Source organism: Typopeltis vanoorti, chromosome 4 (genome assembly GCF_054136105.1).
Source record: "Typopeltis vanoorti isolate ZY-2024b chromosome 4, IOZ_Tvanoo_1.0, whole genome shotgun sequence".
NCBI lineage: Eukaryota > Metazoa > Arthropoda > Arachnida > Uropygi > Thelyphonidae > Typopeltis > Typopeltis vanoorti.
The window spans coordinates 161,937,207-161,957,500 of NC_143552.1; the positions used below are offsets into that span (position 1 = coordinate 161,937,207).

The 20,294-nt window shown below is 34.7% G+C and overlaps 1 protein-coding gene across 1 annotated transcript in view; it reads right to left on the reverse strand.

The window, feature by feature from the left end:
* Positions 1–20,294, reverse strand: part of CCT6 (chaperonin containing TCP1 subunit 6) — a 112,934-nt gene that overhangs the window by 70,572 nt on the left and 22,068 nt on the right. The window contains exons 2-3 of the mRNA XM_090391559.1: positions 12,798–12,861; positions 5,073–5,207 (exon numbers count right to left, since the gene is read on the reverse strand). Coding sequence (XP_090247685.1) covers positions 5,073–5,207; positions 12,798–12,861 — 199 coding nt within the window. The remainder of the gene's footprint in view (positions 1–5,072; positions 5,208–12,797; positions 12,862–20,294) is intronic.

Here is a 20,294-nt window from a genome sequence, read left to right on the forward strand (position 1 = left end):
AACATGGGAAAAATCTGTAGATAAATCAAAGTCATCAGAAGAATTTGGAAAGAAATAGAAAATGAATACCATGATAGTGGCAAAATATTTTGAAAGACTAAGAAACCATAGAAATGGAGCTGTATCACAAAAGGAATCAAAACTGTGACTGATTTAAAAATCGAAGATAAGGATAGTCCTAAATATATGGAGTAATTACAGTGAAAATTATTAAATAAGAAACAAAACAAATGGTAGAACATAATCAGAAAGAATGCAATCAGGAATACATTACAATGCATCAAGGAGAAAAAGTTATTAGAAATTGAAATGTAAATGAGTAAATAAACGTTTTCAATGTTTGTTTATTTTCACAGTCTTTTTAATACTTTTCATACCAAATGCATCACAGCAAGGAGTGCAGGATATTAGAGTGTATGGAGAATTTGAAATTGGAAGTGATCGCCATTTAGTCTTGAACAGAATAAAATTGAATTTCATATTGAAAAGAGTACATGTAAGAAAGTTTTAAAGCAAATAAAAGTTGAGCAGATCTCAGATGTAAACTGTATACTAAAATACAAAAACATTATTCAAGAAAAAAAAAATCAAAGTTTGAGAACAGGAACCAAACCTTGGAGAATCAGTGGCAAGTCCTGAAGAAAACATTGATTGATTCAGCCAGAGAGGCATGTGGTGAGGTTGTCTGCAAGGATAGAAAAATCAGAACTCCATGGTGGACACAGGAAGTTAAAGAGGCAGTGAAGGAAAAGAAGAAAGCATATCAAAAGTTCCTAGCAAATAAGTCAGCTTGTATTCTTAGAGAATACAGAGACAAATATAAGAAAGCAAAACAGTGTGTAAAACTAGCTAAACAAGTCATGGGAGGACTTTGGTAAGAACATAGAAAATAAATATCAAGAATGTGGCAAGATATTCTGGAGGTTGTTGAAGAAGCTCAGAAATGAAGGAAAGAGTGCTGTAAAAGGAATTAGAGATGAAAAAGGTGACATGAAAATGGGAGAAAAAGAGATTCTTGAAGTACGGAGTAATCACTTAAAAAAAATTGCTAAATGAAACAAGCAGTGATATCACAGTGGTAAAAAACACTCAACAGGCATACATATCCATACTTGAAGTAGAAAAAGCCATCATAGGCTTGAAATGTTGAAAGGCAGCAGGAATAGATGATATTCGACCAGAAATGCTGAAGAATGGTGGTATAAAAGTCTTACAGTGACTGCACTGCATAGGTCAGAAAGCCTGGACAGAGGGACGAATTCCCAATGATTGGAGTAGAGCTCTAATAGTACCCATATACAAAAAGGGAAATTAAACTGAATGTGAGAATTACAGAGGTATTTCCCTACTGAGTGTTCCTGGCAAGATTCATGCAAGTATACTTGAGAAACGGTCGAGAAGAATTGTGGAAGGGAAACTCGGTGAAGAACAAGCTGGATTCAGGCCAAATAGAGGCTGCCAGGATCAGATTTTCACTTTACGACAGATAGTTGAAAAATCATGGGAATATAACAAACATCTGTATTTAAGTTTTGTAGACCTGCAAATGGCATATGACAAGGTGTCGAGAAAAAAGTTATTCAAAACACTACAGTTATATGCTGTCAATGGGACATTATATCAAGCAATACTTAATCTTTGAGTTTTAAGTCAGCAGTTAGAATTGAAGTACAGGAAGATGGTTTAATGTTAAATCTGGTGTCAAACAAGGATGTACATTATGAAGGAAAGTAGTATTAAACCTGATATCAAAATTGGAGATTGATACAGTAAAAGGTCCCTTAGAAGACAAAAATATAAGATCTGATAATGTTGGAGTCTTGAGAGATAACAAATTCATTTGAAGGAAAAATTGTTGATAAAACATTAGTAATGATGTAAGTTCTTCATGTACTAATATCATAATATCCTGTACACATCTTGAGGGTACATGTCAGGAATTTGATGATGATGTATTAGAGCAATTATTCAATTTAGTTAGGGAATCCTATAGAGTTGTACTGGATTTATTTAGATGTATAACATCTGCATAAAGAAAAAAGCTGAGATTAACACCTTCAATTTTGATATCAGGTTTAATACCACTTTCTTTCGTAATGTGATCCATATAAATGTTGAACAACAGTGGAGATAATATAAACCCTTGTCTCACACCTGATTTAATAAATCATCTTTTACCTCCTTCAATTTTAAATGCTGACTGACAACTGAAATACAGACTAAAATTGTTTGATATCACTATAGTATTTTGAACAGCTTTCCTCTTGGCATCTCTTATGCCTTTTCAAGATTTTTGTTATACTCACATGATTTCTCAACTATTTCTTAAAGTGAAAATCCCATCTTGAAGACCTGTATATGGCCTGAATTCAGCTTCTTCTCCAAGCTTCCTTTCCACAATTTTGCTTATCCATTTCTCCTGTGTACCTGTATAAATCTTACCAGGAACATTTAATAGGGAAATTTTTCTGTAATTCTCACATTGTTTTATTTCCCTTTTTATAGATGGTACCATGATAACTCTATGCCAATCATTCAGAATTCAAGCATCTGATCAGGCTAGCTATATTTTACAGCATAGCCACTGTAAAACTTTTATATCTCAAAATGAAGCATTTCTGATCAAATATCTACTCCACTTGACTTTTCACAAGTATGGTTTTTGATGACTTTTTCTACTTTAAGTATTGATATATATTCCTGATTGCATTCCTATTGAGTTTTCTACCATTGTGCCATCACTGTTCATTTCATTTATCTACTTTTCAAAGTAATTACTCCAGTCATCTAGAATATCTTCAGCTTTCGTGTCACTGTTATCTGATTTATCTGACTTCTTTTACAGTGCTCATTCCGTTTCTAAGTTTTTTTTTTTAATAGCCTCAAGAATATTTTACCACCTTCTTAATATTTATTTTCAATGTTCTGACCAAGGTCTTCCCATGACTTTTGTTTAGCCAGTTTTAGAGTGTTTTGCTTTCTTACATTTTCTCTGAATTATCCAAGAGTAGAGTACAAGCTAACCTACTTGCCACAACTTTCGATACACTTTCTGCTTATTCTTCGCTGCCTCTTTAACTTTCTGAGTTCACCATGGTGTTCTGATTTTTCTATCCTTGCAGACAACTTCACCACATGCCTCACCAACTGAATCAATGTTTTCTTCAGCGTTTGCCAGTGAATCTCCAAGGTTTGGTCTTCAATATTTCATTTTTTCTTGAATAATGTCTGCATCTTTGAATCTACAGTTCACTCTCTGAATGCTGCTAAACTTTGATTCATAACTTATTTTAACAGCATCAACACCAAATGAACTAAATTATAAAAAAGATATTTAATGACTGGATTATATTTCACTGGATTTCAAAGCAGCATCTTAAGAGCACAAAACAAAGTTACAGTTTACACATGACGATGAGTAAACAAAACAATTCAAACTGTAACAGACGAAATTCTTAAAAGTCCTAGCTTGGCAACCTCTGATATTGTAAAAAAGAAGTATTACAGCTATGTAGGAGTTGAAGTTAAGATTAGTCTTCCAAATTTTTGGCAAATTAATGCAATTATACTTGTTCAGGTTAAGAGAATGCTTCGGTCATGGAGTCAGCCATAGTTATGAAGCATCCTAACCTGAAAAGTATCGTTGCAATAATTTGACAAAAATACTTTTTTTTTTACAACATTAGAGAGCACAAATTAAGACTTTACTTCTTTTGTCCATTACAATTTGAACCGTTTCACTTACTCATTGTCACATGCTGGTTTGAAATTTAGCAAAATATAAGCCAGCTAATAAGGATCTTTTTATAGTATTTAGTTCATTTGGTGTTCAGTGCAGTTAAAATAAGTTATGAATAATGTTTAACATCTAAGCTTGTCTATTAGATCAACTTTGATTCATTTTAAACACCTTTTACAATTCTGTTTCAATAAGAAATTCAATTTTATCCTGCTCGATTCTAACTTCAAATTCTCTACATACTAATGTGTCGTGAATCAGTAAGAAAACATCACCATCAACAATAAGATAGTCAATGAGATTATTTCTTGAATCTTTTCTCCCTGCAAATTTGTGCACAACTTTATGTTGGAACACTGTTAGTAACAATTTCCCTACCTTAATAGAAATTAATTCAAAAATATAATAATGGAATAACTCACGTAAAATATTATTTAATAGTATATTCGCCTGTGTATCACAGGCATCTTCAGTACATTTATAAAGCTAATTGAACAATAACTGACAATTCCAAAGGGTGCCACCTAAGTAGCTAATGTAAGATAACTAAAAAGATTAATAAATTTCCTACCTAACACACACACACACACACAATAAAAAGTTAGGAAAGATTAGCTGATTTATAAAGTACTATCTCCCATAAAGGGGATAGATGTAAACCACTGGATCTGTTTAAGTTAGGAGAGTGAAGTGAAGTTTCATGTTTCTTTATAAAGACGTTCCATGAGGAACCGACTTTTGTGAAGGACTCTTGTCTTGTTCCAATGAACTCTATGTCTAGTGATAATGGCATGTTCTGCAAGTCCAGACTGTTCAGGTTCAAGGTATTGAATATAAGATTAGTGTTCTTCTAGCCGAATAGAGGCAGATCTTCCTGTTTGTCCGAAATAAGATAATCCACAAGAGCAAGGAATCTGGTAGACACCTGGATAACTAAGATGTGGAAGCTTGTCCTTGGAGAAGTGAGAAAAGAAAGGTGGAGATTTTTCTGAAAGGTCAAAAAGGCAACAAAAATATTCAGTGGTTTTAAAACTTTTCCTATACGTTCACTAATGCCTTGCACATAAGGGATAGGAATGCAAGTCATTTCTTCTGTATTTGAAGAGGAAGACATTAAAACTACTCAAAGCTCTTTTGATAAAGGAATTCTTATATTCATTAGATAAAAAGGAGGAAATAATATATTGCAGTTCTTTTTGTAACAGATCTGAAAAACAAAAGGAGTGGGTTCGATGAACTAGTGCTTTAATAGTATTTTCTTATGCATATAACTTAACTGTGACTTGGAAACTAACAAATTCCTTTGTTATTTAAGTAATTAAAATACATTTACCTCTGAAATATAAAGGTCAGCTTGCTTCAAAAGTTCACCAATAAGCAGCACAGTTGATGTTGTTCCATCTCCAACTGTATCATTTTGTGCTGTAGAAACTCTAGCAATTAGAGAAGCAGTAGGATGCTGAATTTGCTATAAATAAAGTGCACATTTTTATCAAAAGCTAAGCAATTTTCAGGTGTACAATATTCAGATATTACAAAAAAAAATTATATTTTTAGTATGTGTGTAGATACTTATAGCAAATCAGTGAAACTAGTTTTCTTAAAAGAATACGTGAAACAAAACTATACTTATATGCTACTCATGTGAATAACTCTTCCCAAATATACAAATACTCTATAAAAATTTCAAAACAAAGATTAAATCTTAGAAACCAAATAGCAAATTCAATCTCTGCCATTTAGATTGACATTAAATAAGAAAAACTACAGTTCAAGTATTAGAAAATTCATTGTTACATTGTTTAAAATTGTGAATTTTCTTGTACTTCATTTATTATTTTTTTTTTTTAAGTAATTTTCTTAGAAACAAGCTCTCCCTGCCAGTTTCTGAAATGATTAATCTGCATAATTGTATGGAATTATATTTCATATTAGCATGCTTGTGGTCAAGTAAAAGTGGATGTATAGAAAATCACAATTTCATCATCAAATTCCTGACATATACCCTCAAGGGGTGTACAGGATATGATAGTACTACATGAAAAATTTACATCATTACTAACTTCCTATCTACAATTTTCCTCCAAATCAGTCTGTTAAGTATCAAGACTCCAATATTATCATATCATATATTTCTATCGTCTAAGGCACATTGTACCGTATCAATCCACCTATATCTTGGTCTTCCTCTGGGTCGTTTTCATGCCAACCTGGCAGAGAACACTTGTTTTCCTAATCTTTACTCCCCCATTCTGTTTAAGTGACCATACCACCTGAGATCACCTCTGCTAACGCATTCCTGGATGCCGACAATGTCAAGTTCTTTCCTAATATCCTCGTTTTTAATATGATATTGCCATTGATGCCATCTGTTCATGCCTCTAATCTTTCTCAGCACTCTCATATCTCTACTCTTTGGTCAAGTGTTTTACTTCTGACCGAACTCTCAGATCCATAAGTAAAAACTGGTTTGAACACTGTCTTGTATGCAGCTAATTTAGTGTTGCGACTAATTTCTCTCTATTTCCATATGAATTTATTCAATTGACTTCCTACCATACCAGTTTTATTGATTCTGTTGTCTATTTCCATATTTAATTTACCATCTTCACTAAAAATTGTGCATAAGTAGCCGAAATGTTTTACTTGTTCTAAAGGTTCACCGTTCACAACACAGTTGACATTTTCAACAATTCTACCTATTTTCATTGTCTTTGTCATGCAGACCTTCATACCATATCTATTACAACAGTCATTCAATTTAGTCAGGGAATCTTGCAAACTTGTAGCGGATTTATTTAGAAGTATAACATCGTCCACATAAAGCAAAGAGCTGACATTAACATCTCCAATTTTGATATCATGTTTAATACCAATTTCCTTCACAATGTGATCCATATAGATAATGAATAACAGAGGGGATAATGTACATCCTTGTCTCACACCAGATTTCACATTAAACCATCTTCCTGTACTTCCTTCAATTCTAACTACTGACTTACAACTCAAATACAGACTAAGTATTGCTTGATATAATGCCCCATTGACACCATACAACTGTAGCGTTTTGAATAGCTTCTCTCTTGGCACCTTGTCATATGCCTTTTCCAGATTGACAAAACTTAAATACAGATCTTTGTTATATTCCAATGCTTTCTCAACTATTTGTCATAAAGTGAAGATCTGATCCTAACAGCCCCTATTTGGCCTGAATCCAGCTTGTTCTCCACCAAGCTTTTCTTCCACAATTCTTCTCAACCATTTCTCAAGTACACTTGCATAGGTCTTGCCAGGAACACTCAGTAGGGAAATACCTCTAATTCTCACATTCAGTTTTATTTCACTTTTTATACATGGGTACTATTAGAACTCTTCTCCAATCATCGGGAGGAATTCGTCCCTCTGTCCAGGCTTTTTGAACTATGCAGTGCAGCCACTGTAAGACTTTTATACTACCATATTTCAGCATTTCTGGTCGAATATCATCTACTCCTGCTGCCTTTCCACATTTCAAGCCTTTGATGGATTTTTCTATTTCAAGTATGGATATGTATTCCTGACTGTATGCCTGTTGTGTGTTTTTTTACCACTGTGCTATCACTGCTTGTTTCATTTAGCAATTTTTCGAAGTAATTACTCCATACCTCAAGGATATCTTTTTCTACCATTTTCATGTCACCTTTATCATCTCTAACTCCTTTTAGAGCACTCTTTCCTCCATTTCTAAGCTTCTTCAACAACCTCCATAATATTTTGCCACCTTCTTGATATTTATTTTCTATATTCTTGCCAAAGTCCTCCCATGACTTTTGTTTAGCTAGTTTTACACAGTGTTTAGCTTTCTTACATTTGTCTCTGTATTCTCTAAGAGCACAAGCTGACTTATTTGACAGGAACTTTTGATATGCTTTCTTCTTTTCCTGCCTCTTTAACTTCCTGTATCCACCATGGAGTTCTCATTTTTCTATCCTTGCAAAAAACCTCACCACATGCCTCTCTGGCTGAATCAATCAGTTTTCTTCAAGGCTTGCCACTGAATCTCCAAGGTTTGGTTCCTATTCTCAAAATCTTTCATTTTTTTCTTCAATAATCTTTATGAATTATTGAAGAACTGTATTTTAGTCTACAGTTCACATCTGAGAGCTGCTCAACTTTTATTCACTTTAAAACTTTCTCACGTTACTCTATTTCAAAATTCAATTTTAACCTGCTCAAGACTAAATAGTGATCGCTTCCAATTTCAATTCCTCTGTAAACTCTGGTGTCCTGCACCAGGGAGAAAACATCACTATCAACAATAACATAGTCAAGAGACTTTTCTTATTCCTTTCCTCTTCTCTCCATGTGAATTTGTACACAATTTTATGTAGGAACATGGTGTTAGTAATAACCAGTCCATGACCTGAGCAGAAATCCAACAGGTATTTGCCATTATTATTGGCTTTGCTCTTTTCTTCAAATTTTCCCAAAATATTTTTGTATGTCTGATTGCTACTCTGCTATTTAGATCTCCAACATGGATCAACTTTTCTTTCTTCATTGTGTCAGCTGCTTTTTCTAATGCATCAAAAAATTCCTCCACTTCTACCATAGTAGAACCTTCTGTGGGACCATAGGCACAAATAAGTCTCATTGTCCAGTTCCCCATTCTCATATTTGCCATCACTCTACTTGAAATTGCCTGCCATTTAAGAAGATTAGCCTCATATTTAGTGTTGAATACTATGGCTACTCCTTTTCCTTGATTGTCATTGCCTGAATATAACATTTGTATTTATTGCTCAGAAAGATCTCACCAGTTTGTCTTTTTTGTTTCAGTCACCCCTATTATGTCGATCTGGTACTTATCTAATTCCATAGCTAGCTCCATTTCTTTGCCATTCAGGCTTCTTATGTTGATAGTACCGATCTTCAATTCTGGTGATATTGAATTGGGGGGTGTTTTAGGATTTGTTCCAGTAGCTGACTTCTCTGTTCACCCTGGTTCCCTGGTGAAAACAACAGGGGCCTTGTTTAACCTGCCAACGTCCCCCAGCCGGCATGAAATTCTATCATGTTGTACCATCATTTAATATTGTGGTTTAACTAATAAGAATACAATTTGGTCGGCTAAATCCCAAATTGCCAGCCCATCCTCGTTCGTTCAGTATCCAGATAGATACCTAACAGGGTGCACCACGAGAAGGTGAGGATTGGACATTAGGTCAGAAGTCCTGGTCGGTTCTCTGCATTCCTTTAAAAGCTATGTGGAGGTCTCCTCTCAGTTATACAGCTTTGATCCTTAAGCACCCCTTGTGGTTTATTTGTGGTCAAGTAAAAGTGGATGTATATAAAATCACAATTTCAAATAATGGATATAATGTTTTTAATATCCACTAAAATGTTTTTGTCATAAATAGAGATAAAAAAGGAAATCAATAACAGGATAAGCAAAGTTTATACTGTGGGAAGCCATATAAGTTATGCTATAAAAGAAATGAGTCATAATATACATAATGTTCAGGGCCAATTTAATTTATGGATCTGTAAAGTTAATGTAGAAAATGAGGTCAGTCTAGAAAGTTAAAGAAAAATTAAGTGAACAGATAACATAAGTGGCAGAATTATATTAAAAATAAATATCAGATATTTATTTTTAATATTCTGATATACAATTATCAGATAATTGTATATCAGAAAAGAATGACATTCAAAAATGTGATGTTCACCAGGGTTGAGGCAAAATTAAATGGAATACTAGTATGGGCACTTAAATAGAATATAAGATATACAATTAGCATAAAATATGTGAAGCAAAAAAGTCAGAAAAGAGATCTGAAGGAAGATCATGACATTTCTGCCATATTATAGATAGGTAATGCAGTAAGGAATATGTTAGAAAATATGAAAGAGCTAATTAAAAAGAAATCTGATGTATGAGACTAGTTCAGAAAAAAAAAAAACTAACAGGATACATGAAAATTCATTATTCTCCACTAATGAAATTCTGTCTAAATTTTTTTCATTAGAGTAAACAAAGGTAGCTTTTAAGACATATCACTTAAATATCACCAATACCTTTTAACAAATGTATATCCCTTAAGATTTTGTAACAATTTCCCTTAGTGTTCTATCCTATCAAAGGAATTATGCTATAATTGCACATATTACTATTGCATAAGCATTTCCCATGGAGTTCAAAGACACAGGATTCACACAATATCAATATTGTGTGAATTCATTATTCACACAATATCTATCAATGCTAATTGATTATTCCTCTACAATCAGCATTATAGCATAATTTTTAAAATGTAAGAAGTGTAAACCAACCCTATTACAAAAAGCTAAGTTTATATTATTACTAATCTACTATCACCAATCTTCCTCCAAATTAATCACTTCTCAGCATTCTATTATTGACATAGATAATATCTCAGACTTTTAGGGCACTTCTGACAGAATTGATCCACTTTTTTTTTTTTTTTTGATGACCCCATACATGAAGTGTCATAAGACCTATTAGCACTGCAGTGTCATGTGTGGGGAAGTGATTATGAAGAAAATGTAACCACTGGTGTTTCTTAACAAGTGGGAAAAACAGTATGGGAGATATTGTTCCAAAGAATATAGCTGGATGGAATGAAGGAAAATAATGAGAAGTTCAAGAATTTTTTTTTGTTTGGAGCTGGACAGTGCATGGTTGTTGGCCTATGGCTGCTCTAGTCTTACATAATTAGAATAAAGCAGAAGAACGGTAGTGGCCAATTCAGAAGAACAATGTCCATAAAAGAAACTATAGAAAAGGCTCAGCACAGAAACAAAGCACCTATGGAAAGTGATAGAAGGGAATCTGTGAGGAAAGGGTCACCTATTAAGCAGTTATCTTCTGAATATCATCGAGAATTCCCAAGGAGATCTTGGGTGCTCTGCTCCAAATGTGGGAACAATACTCCAAAGTTGGTCAGATCTGAGACTTATAAAGCATTAGGAACTGAGAGGAAGAGAAGAAATGCTTAGAACAGAAAATAACACCAATGCTTTTTAGAAGTCGAGGAAGCTATGTATCTAATGTGTTTGTGCCAGGATAAATTGGATGCAAGTAAACAAAGAAGAGAAAGCTGATCTTGAAAGGAAACTAGAATATCATCAAAAGTAACAGAGTGAGGTGGGATCTTTCTTACACACAAGGCATGCTTGAGTTGTTTTTTTTGGCATGGAAATTTACTAAGTTGTCTTATCCATATTTAAGTAGCCATCTTCACTAAAAACTGTGCCTAAAATAAAATACAGTCATCCCATAAGGAAATAAATAACATTTTTGACTATATTTCTGAAGAAGATGCAAGCGAGCATAAAGTAAAAAGATTCCTATTTAGCAACACCGTGCACAGTGGCAACAACGCATTCAGCGGCAACCTCCCTCAGGAGTCTACAAGTTTCTTCAACAGTTCCTCTGTTGATTTTGTGTTTGAGAAATAGGTTGTGTATTTATCGTTAAATGCTTTGCGATATTTTATACAACATGGCTCATACATGCCCAATCAAAAACCTAGTGAAGAATCACGGAAAAGAGGCAAGCAATTGATCTTGAAACAAAGTTGCAAGTTATAAAGCAACATGAAGCTGGTAAGCCTGTCAGTGTGATCGCACATGACTTCAGATGGTCTCATTCTACAGTGATGACCATTTTGAAAAATAGGGATAAAATCGTAGAGGCTGTGAAAGGATCTGCTTCCATTAAATCGACGATAGTGACGAAGGAATGACAAAGTCCTATCAGTGATATGGGAAAGCTACTTCATCATGTATAGAGGACCTTAACCAAAAGCATATACCCCTTAGAACTATGACCATAACTGCTATGGCACTACGTCTCTTCAACATGTTGAAGGAGGAAGTAGGACCCGATTACGACTACAACGCTTCTTCCAGTTGGTTCATGAGATTCAGCGATTTTGCGCTGCATAATGTGAAAATGTATAGTAAATCTGCAAGTTCCAATGAGAAGGCTGCCAAGGAGTTTGTGGAAAAATTGGATAAAATTATTTGCCACAGCAAATATTTAATATGGATGACACCTTGTTTTGGAATAAAAAAATCCCCTTGCGGACAATTCATCCACAAAAAAAAGCTAAAACCAATATCTGGTTTCAAAGCTCTTAAAGTACATATTACGATTCTGTTAGGGAGGTAATATGGCTGGATATAAACTGAAACCTTTTGTGATATGGCACAGTGAGAATCCTCAAGCCTTCAAAAACATTAGGAAGCATACTATTCCAGTTCATTAGTGGAGATATAAGAAGTCATGGATAACTCAAATTGTTTGTGGATGCCTTAATCAATTGTTATGCGAGTGAAATGGAAAGCTATTGTGTAAAAGAAAATGTAGAATTTAAAATTTTATTAATTCTAGGAAATGCTCCAAGACATCTGTCTTATATCGGTGTTCTTCACCAATATAAGACAGTGTTCCCTCCAAACACTACTTCATCGATCCAACCGATTGATCAGGGTGTTCTAGTAGCGTTTACGGCTTATTATCTATGGAGAACTTTTTCACAAGCCATTTCTGCTAATGAAGGAAATGAACAGACTCATGCAATTCTGGAAAGCATTCAATATTTATCATGCTATTAGAAATATTGCTGTGGCTTCGGACAAAGTGACCTCTCAATGTATGAGTGGCATATGTAAAAGACATTAAAAAGGTTTGTGATTTTGGAAGTTTTTAAAAAAATGAAGACCTTTGTAAACTGAGTGAAGAAATTGTGGGCAAACAATCTGAATCTTGAAGTGAATGATGACATAGTTCAACTCATAGAAAGTGCCCCTAAAGAGTTGACTAACAAAAAATTCGTTGAACTGGAGGAACAACATGTTGCAGAAGAAGAATGAGAAAAGAGAAACAAGAAGAGACAGTTAAACAATTTATAATGAAGGGTCTTGCAGAAATTCCAATCTAAAATCCAATCTTTACCAAAGAGGTGACAATGAACTATGCACTGTTACTAATTAAAAATAATTTGAATCTAAACCAGTTCAAAAATTTAAGTAGAAAGAATTAGAATCATACCATTTCATGTAGCAGAATATTGCCATCTTTTGTTATCTTAATATCACCTGCACCAGATACTAACCTGAAAAAAAATATATATAAAATTATTTTTAAATGTTTTGAAAATGTATAAACAATATATAAAATTGTTAAGACTTCATATTTCGGTAATACTCTATTTTTAATTGGCAAATCATTATAATTACTACTACATGTTTATTTATGAAAATTATGAATGGTTAAGATAATTTGCAAATCTTGACACTTACTAGATGAAGATAAGATTTTTTAACATCTCTCACTATGAATTATATGACACTGAAAAAAATAAAATTTAGCGATGCCAAGTCAAACGTTACATTTCTTTGATATAATTTTAATCTCTTGACTGATTCATAAAGTGCATTTACAACAGCATTCTTATATACTGATTATCATAGCAACTGAATTAATAGCCATTTCTGGCTTAAAACTGTATAAATCTATCACATTCACACTGGGTGAAACCGAGGACTAATCTGGGAATCCTGTTCTAGAAGTCAAATAATATGATCTTATCCCATTATATCCTTCTCCTTCCCCGAAAATTTTCTATTTTTCACTCCCCTCCCAAAGTATTCTATGCCCACGTTTAATAATAAAAAAACCCAAGTTTTTCAAAAAAGTTCACATACCTCTTGCCTCACCAATAATTCTCCCACATCTCTCTACCCCACATGTCCAACGCCCTTCCTTTCAATCATACTTCCTTTAATAGCAGATGAATGTATATCACCATACGCCAGGATGCCGCTGAATAAGAAGACAGTCAGCAATATCCTACAAAAGGTCTGTCCGAATTATTCCTCCTATGTATTCTTCATATATCTGGCTATATAAAACATTGGTAATGCCATAAAACTGGAGTAAAAAGCCAATGACATTATAAAAGGGGCACTCCTAAACAGAAATAGGCTAAACAGCCACAGAAATAATATGCATAAAAGTACAAAATCGAAAAAAATATATCACTCAAAAAATACTCACGCAAGTAGTCATGAATGTCAGAATTCACTCCTTACTCCACAACTGCTTGTGCCGCCAGTTGCCACACGACTGATACAGTGCAAGGGTAGCAAGAAACTCAGCTACTTGAAATCGCAACAAAAATCTGTCAATGATTTTGGCAGAAATCGAATTTGAATGACGACTGGGGTTAAATAAAACCCCATGCAAGTAATTAAAGGTTTTCAAATTGTTGCATTACATAACGTGGGTTAGTTACTTTGCCAGGTGATGAATACATCAAAGTCTAGTGATATTTTAACTGTGATTATATCATCCTACATTATTCACAAAAGCAGCAAAAAAAAAAAAAAAAAAAAAAAGCAATTAGTAGTTTTCACCCTACTTAACTCCAGAAACAAAGTATCACTGCATGTAATTATGAATTGAAGTGGCCACTTTTTTTTTTCAACAACAAACTAAAGATTTTTTAATTTGATTAAATATTGATTCAAAAAATGAGGAAGAATGATACAGACTCCATAGAAAGGAAAATTTGCACATTCTTATCAATCAACTTGAGATGATTTCATATAAAGGTGGTGAACGTAAAAGTTTGACTGAGGAATAGTTTCTGTTCTTATCCACACTACAGCCATTAAAAATACAGTAACACATTACATAAAAACATGTCAGCCATTCATTGTTACTTTTATAAAATAATCATTCATGTTCTCTGATTTCATTTATTTACCATTTCCAAATTCCATGACATACCACAAATTATCTGGTATAGGCAATGACTAAGTGTATTCCGAAGGGCAGGAGATTAAATAACGTAGATGTAAAATGGAAGACTGAAGAGGTGGAGCATGCAATCCACAAGAAAAAGGCATTGTGGAGGTGGAACAAGAGAGTTGTTTCCAATCTTAATGAAATTGAGATTATAACACAAATGCATTCAATTCACCATTAAGATTGAAAACAATAACTCTTCCTTTTTTAGACACATTCGTCACACATCTTCCCTCAGGCTGCTTTTCATTCAGTCTACAGCAAAACTTGAACACATAAGCCAATATATACATAAAAATTCATACACCATCCAACACAAAAACTAGGGGTCATCAGCACCCTCAAACAGAACTCTAACGGTTTGTTCCAACGAGGATGCTGAACAAAGAATATTCGAATTATTAGCCGAATGTTTATAAAAAATGGCTATAACAACAAAAATTGATAAGATCCACCACAATAATACCATTAAAAATAAAAATGGTGACAAGAATACCATAGCCATACCATACATTAGGGCAGGGGTGATCAACTTTATAGTTAATTTTTTAGTTAAGATGTGCCATACAAACTTATACCACTTTTCAGCCCTTTTAAAATATGGTAATATGGATATATTTAAGTTATGCATAAAATGATTTATTATATACTTTTAGCAGTTTTAAATAAAAGGATTTGATATAAAGACAAGATAAACATTAATTATTTTATTGAGACTTTTGAAATTGCTTTGCTTTTGCTAAGCTTGTAATGTTTGGAGTTAAATCAGTTACAGAAAGCATCAAACAGTTTTTCAAATTTGAATCAGTCAGTCACGACTGTAGTTTGTTCTTAATCATTTTCATTGATGAAAATGCTTGTTCGCATCTGTATGTAGTTCCAAAACAACAGATATAACTCTGAGCAAATTTTCTCAGTTCTGGAAAATGTTCACAGGCCAACGATTGCCAGAAATTAATTATATCAGAAGCATCTGGGAGTGATGGAAGTTCATTAAATTCCATTTTCAATAAAAAAATTGGTTTTGAGATTAATAAGTTCCATTAGTATGTTACTAGGCATCGTCAAGATTTTTTGTTCAGTAAGCGAAAAGGGATTTATAAATGCAAGTATGCAGGTCTTCTTTGGCAAAATCACTAAAACGACTGTTAAAGGACTGTTGCAATAATCTGAGTTTCTCAGTATATTCTGTCAAGTTACCATTATCTTCAACAGATTCATTTTGTTCTTTTAAATGTGGAAATTGACTTAAATCCCTGTTTTCTAACTGGGAGATGAACAGTTTTAATTTCATTTCGAATGTACTGATGTCATTTACTAAGCTAGGAAACAATTTGCTCTTGCCCTGCAGTTTCAAATTTAGATCATTGAGGTGGCTGGTAACATCAACTAAAAATGCTAAATCAAATAGCCATTTCTCATCACACAACAGGGCTTTTTCCTCATGCAGCTAATCCTTCTCTTCCAGAAAATTACGAACACTTTCTTTCAGCTACCAAAATCAACTGAGAACTTGTCCTTTAGAAAGCTAGCACACCTCACAATGAAGGATGAGATCACCATATTCCATATCTAACAGTTCACAATATTCTCTGAATTCTCTTCTGTTTAACCCTCTTGCTCTAATTTCATTCACACAGTTTACAACTGGTATCATAACATGCTTCCAATTTTGAGTTTTTCCACACAGAGATTCTTCACGTATAATACAGTGATACTTTAGTAGAGAACGACCTAAAAACCTTTCAAGTTACAGTCCCAGAAACTCTACCTACCATTGACGGTGCTCCATCAGTGCAAACACTGATGAGCTTACTAGAATCTAGTTGTTGATTTTCTAGACATGACTTTACTTTGACAAATATGTCTGACCCTCTGGTTTTTCCATGAAGTGACTCAAGACCAATAAGTTCTTCAAAGATGTCAAAATTACCATCAATTCCTCTTATAAAAATGCTTAATTGGGCTACATCACATATGTCAGTGGATTCGTCCAAGGCGAAAGAAAAGAAAGAACAAGCATGAACATGGTCTTTCAATTGCTCAGTAACATCATGGGAAAGTGCTTCGATGCATCTTATTATTATTATCCCAAGACTTCATGGAGTCAAAGACTCATCTGGGAGGTCCTTTTATCACACACGCATCTCATCATACCATCTTAAACACACTCAAACTCCTTGCAGACACCACACTCTCAGGCAAGGCATTCCAATCATTCACAACTGACCGAAAAAAAAACTTGCCTCTCACTCCCCTACTCACACCCTCTTTATACAGTTTCCAGGGATGACCTCTGGTTCTCACCTGATCTCCCACTATTCTCTGTAGAACCTCACTATTAATCTTATAACAACCCCTTACCAACTTGTAGGTCTATCATATCTCCCCTCTTCCTCCTCTCCACCAGACTCTGCAAATTACATCTTCTCAATCTTTCCTCATACTCAACATTCCAGAGGTCAGAAACTACCTTAGTCAGTCGCCTTTGGACCCTTTCCAACATCTCTTCATCCTTCTGAAAACCCGGTGACCAAATATGGGCACAATAGTCCATGTGTGGCCTAATCAAAGCCTTATTATACAATGGAACAAGAATCTCTCTACTTCTACATGTCGGTGTCCTCCGCATCATTTCCAGAAGCCTTTGTGTTGTCTTCACAATTTTGGCAATGTGTCCCCTAAATTTCAGATACTTATCCGCTATCATCTGCAGATCTCTTATTTCTTCCACCTTCACGTATAATACAGTGATACTTTAGTAGAGAACGACCTAAAAACCTTTCAAGTTACAGTCCCAGAAACTCTACCTACCATTGACGGTGCTCCATCAGTGCAAACACTGATGAGCTTACTAGAATCTAGTTGTTGATTTTCTAGACATGACTTTACTTTGACAAATATGTCTGACCCTCTGGTTTTTCCATGAAGTGACTCAAGACCAATAAGTTCTTCAAAGATGTCAAAATTACCATCAATTCCTCTTATAAAAATGCTTAATTGGGCTACATCACATATGTCAGTGGATTCGTCCAAGGCGAAAGAAAAGAAAGAACAAGCATGAACATGGTCTTTCAATTGCTCAGTAACATCATGGGAAAGTGCTTCGATGCATCTTATTATTATTATCCCAAGACTTCATGGAGTCAAAGACTCATCTGGGAGGTCCTTTTATCACACACGCATCTCATCATACCATCTTAAACACACTCAAACTCCTTGCAGACACCACACTCTCAGGCAAGGCATTCCAATCATTCACAACTGACCGAAAAAAAAACTTGCCTCTCACTCCCCTACTCACACCCTCTTTATACAGTTTCCAGAGATGACCTCTGGTTCTCACCTGATCTCCCACTATTCTCTGTAGAACCTCACTATTAATCTTATAACAACCCCTTACCAACTTGTAGGTCTATCATATCTCCCCTCTTCCTCCTCTCCACCAGACTCTGCAAATTACATCTTCTCAATCTTTCCTCATACTCAACATTCCAGAGGTCAGAAACTACCTTAGTCAGTCGCCTTTGGACCCTTTCCAACATCTCTTCATCCTTCTGAAAACCCGGTGACCAAATATGGGCACAATAGTCCATGTGTGGCCTAATCAAAGCCTTATTATACAATGGAACAAGAATCTCTCTACTTCTACATGTCGGTGTCCTCCGCATCATTTCCAGAAGCCTTTGTGTTGTCTTCACAATTTTGGCAATGTGTCCCCTAAATTTCAGATACTTATCCGCTATCATCTGCAGATCTCTTATTTCTTCCACCTCCAACAATATATCCTCACCAAGCATAAATTCTGCATCCCATCTTTGTTTTCCAAATTTTAAAACCTTACATTTTGCAACATTGAACTCACATCCCCATTTCTGTGCCCAATCACTTAATTTATTCAAGTCTTCTTGTAAGGCCACAACATCTTCACTACTCTTCATGGCTCGTCCCAACTTTGCATTATCTGCAAACAACTGAATATCTCCACCCAAATCTTCACCTATATCGTTAATATACAAAACGGCCCCAAAACAGACCCCTGAGGCACTCCACTAGTAACTTTCCTTTTCCTGGATATCACTCCCCCATACACAACTTGTTGATACCTCTCAGATAGCCAGTCTCCAATCCAATGCACTAATCTAATATCCAACCCCATCTGCTCTAGTTTGACTGTCAACTTATCATGAGGTACTCTATCAAAAGCTTTTGCAAAATCCAAGTATATTACTGTGTATCCTTCTCCTCTGTCCAAGGAAGCAGTCACTTTATTGTAATAAGTAAGTAGATTACTAAAACATGACCTCCCTTTAGCAAATCCATGCTGTCCATCAAAGATCATACCATTGTTGTCAACCCAACTCTGGATCCTAGTTCTCAAGCTTCTCCAACAACTTAACCACAACACCTGACACACAGATAGGCCTATAGTTGGATGCTTGAGTTCGATCACCTCCTTTATGAAGCGGCACAATCTTGCCCTCCTTAGGAACATGACCAAGTGCAAGACTCGTATTAAAAAAATATGTCAAGGCAGGTGTCAACTCTCTGGCACATTCCTTCAGAATATGTGGTGATATATTATCAAGTCCCACAGCCTTATTTAGATCTAGTTTACTCAACTCCCCAAACACATCTTGCTCACTTACAGTCAGTCTCTCCTCCCCATCATCAACTGCTCTCAATCTCTCCATGATGTCACATTCACAAGATTGAAAGATCTTCATGAACTGCTCATTAAGTATCTCCACCACACATTCTGCAACACCTGTCTTTATACCATTTTCTCCAATCCATGTCATCCTTCCACAATCATTCTTTCTTTTGCTGGCTACATATCGAAAGAACTCCCTAGGATTCTTTTTGGCTTCATTAGCTACCTGCTGTTCATACCTCTCTTTAGCTACTGTCACCAACCAAATCTTGGCTGGTTTTTGTAGACCTCATGAAATTGGTTATTTCCACTTCTCTTATGCTGCCTCCACAATACCGTTTTTCTCTGTATCGCATGCTTAATTTGGACAGAGCAATTTGATTTACTTTTCTTTCAACATTCTTATCACCAAGAAATTTTGCAAATTTTTTGAGACAGGGCTTAACAACTTCCTTTCCATCAGAGAAAGGCTTGTGTTTTTTTAGCCAGCACAAAGGCAATTTCAGAAAACGCCTCCAACATTGCCACACTTTCACAACTTCGTTTCACAAATATATTTTGTCTCTTTTTTTATTTCTTCCTTTTTCTTAACCACATATTCTTTCTGCAACTCAGACCCAGAAACTAATTTTAGTTTTTCTTCTAATTCAGCTTGATGTTTTCTATAGTGTCTGTTAAGATCATGTCTTCTATTATCTGAGTGAGTGCTTTCACAAACAATGCACAACGGTTTTCCTGAAGGACCCACAATAAATAAGAACTCATTTTCCCACATTTCATTAAACTGGCACTTGCTATCACCTTCTGCTTTTCTTCTGCAAAGTAATGGGTAACTGACTGTAAAAAAAAATTATTTCAAAAAGTAAAGCTTATTATTAAATAATTTATTTAAATTTTATCATTTTAAACATGGACATTCAAAAACAGTTCTACAAGTTTAAGATAAGATTCCTGTTTTCATGAAGACCTAATACAGTTCTATAAGTTTAAAAATCACATACATATTTTTTTTTATAGAGAGTTTTTGTCTCTCTCTCGTAATATATTATGTCCAATGAAATACAAGATCGCTTCCTGCCATA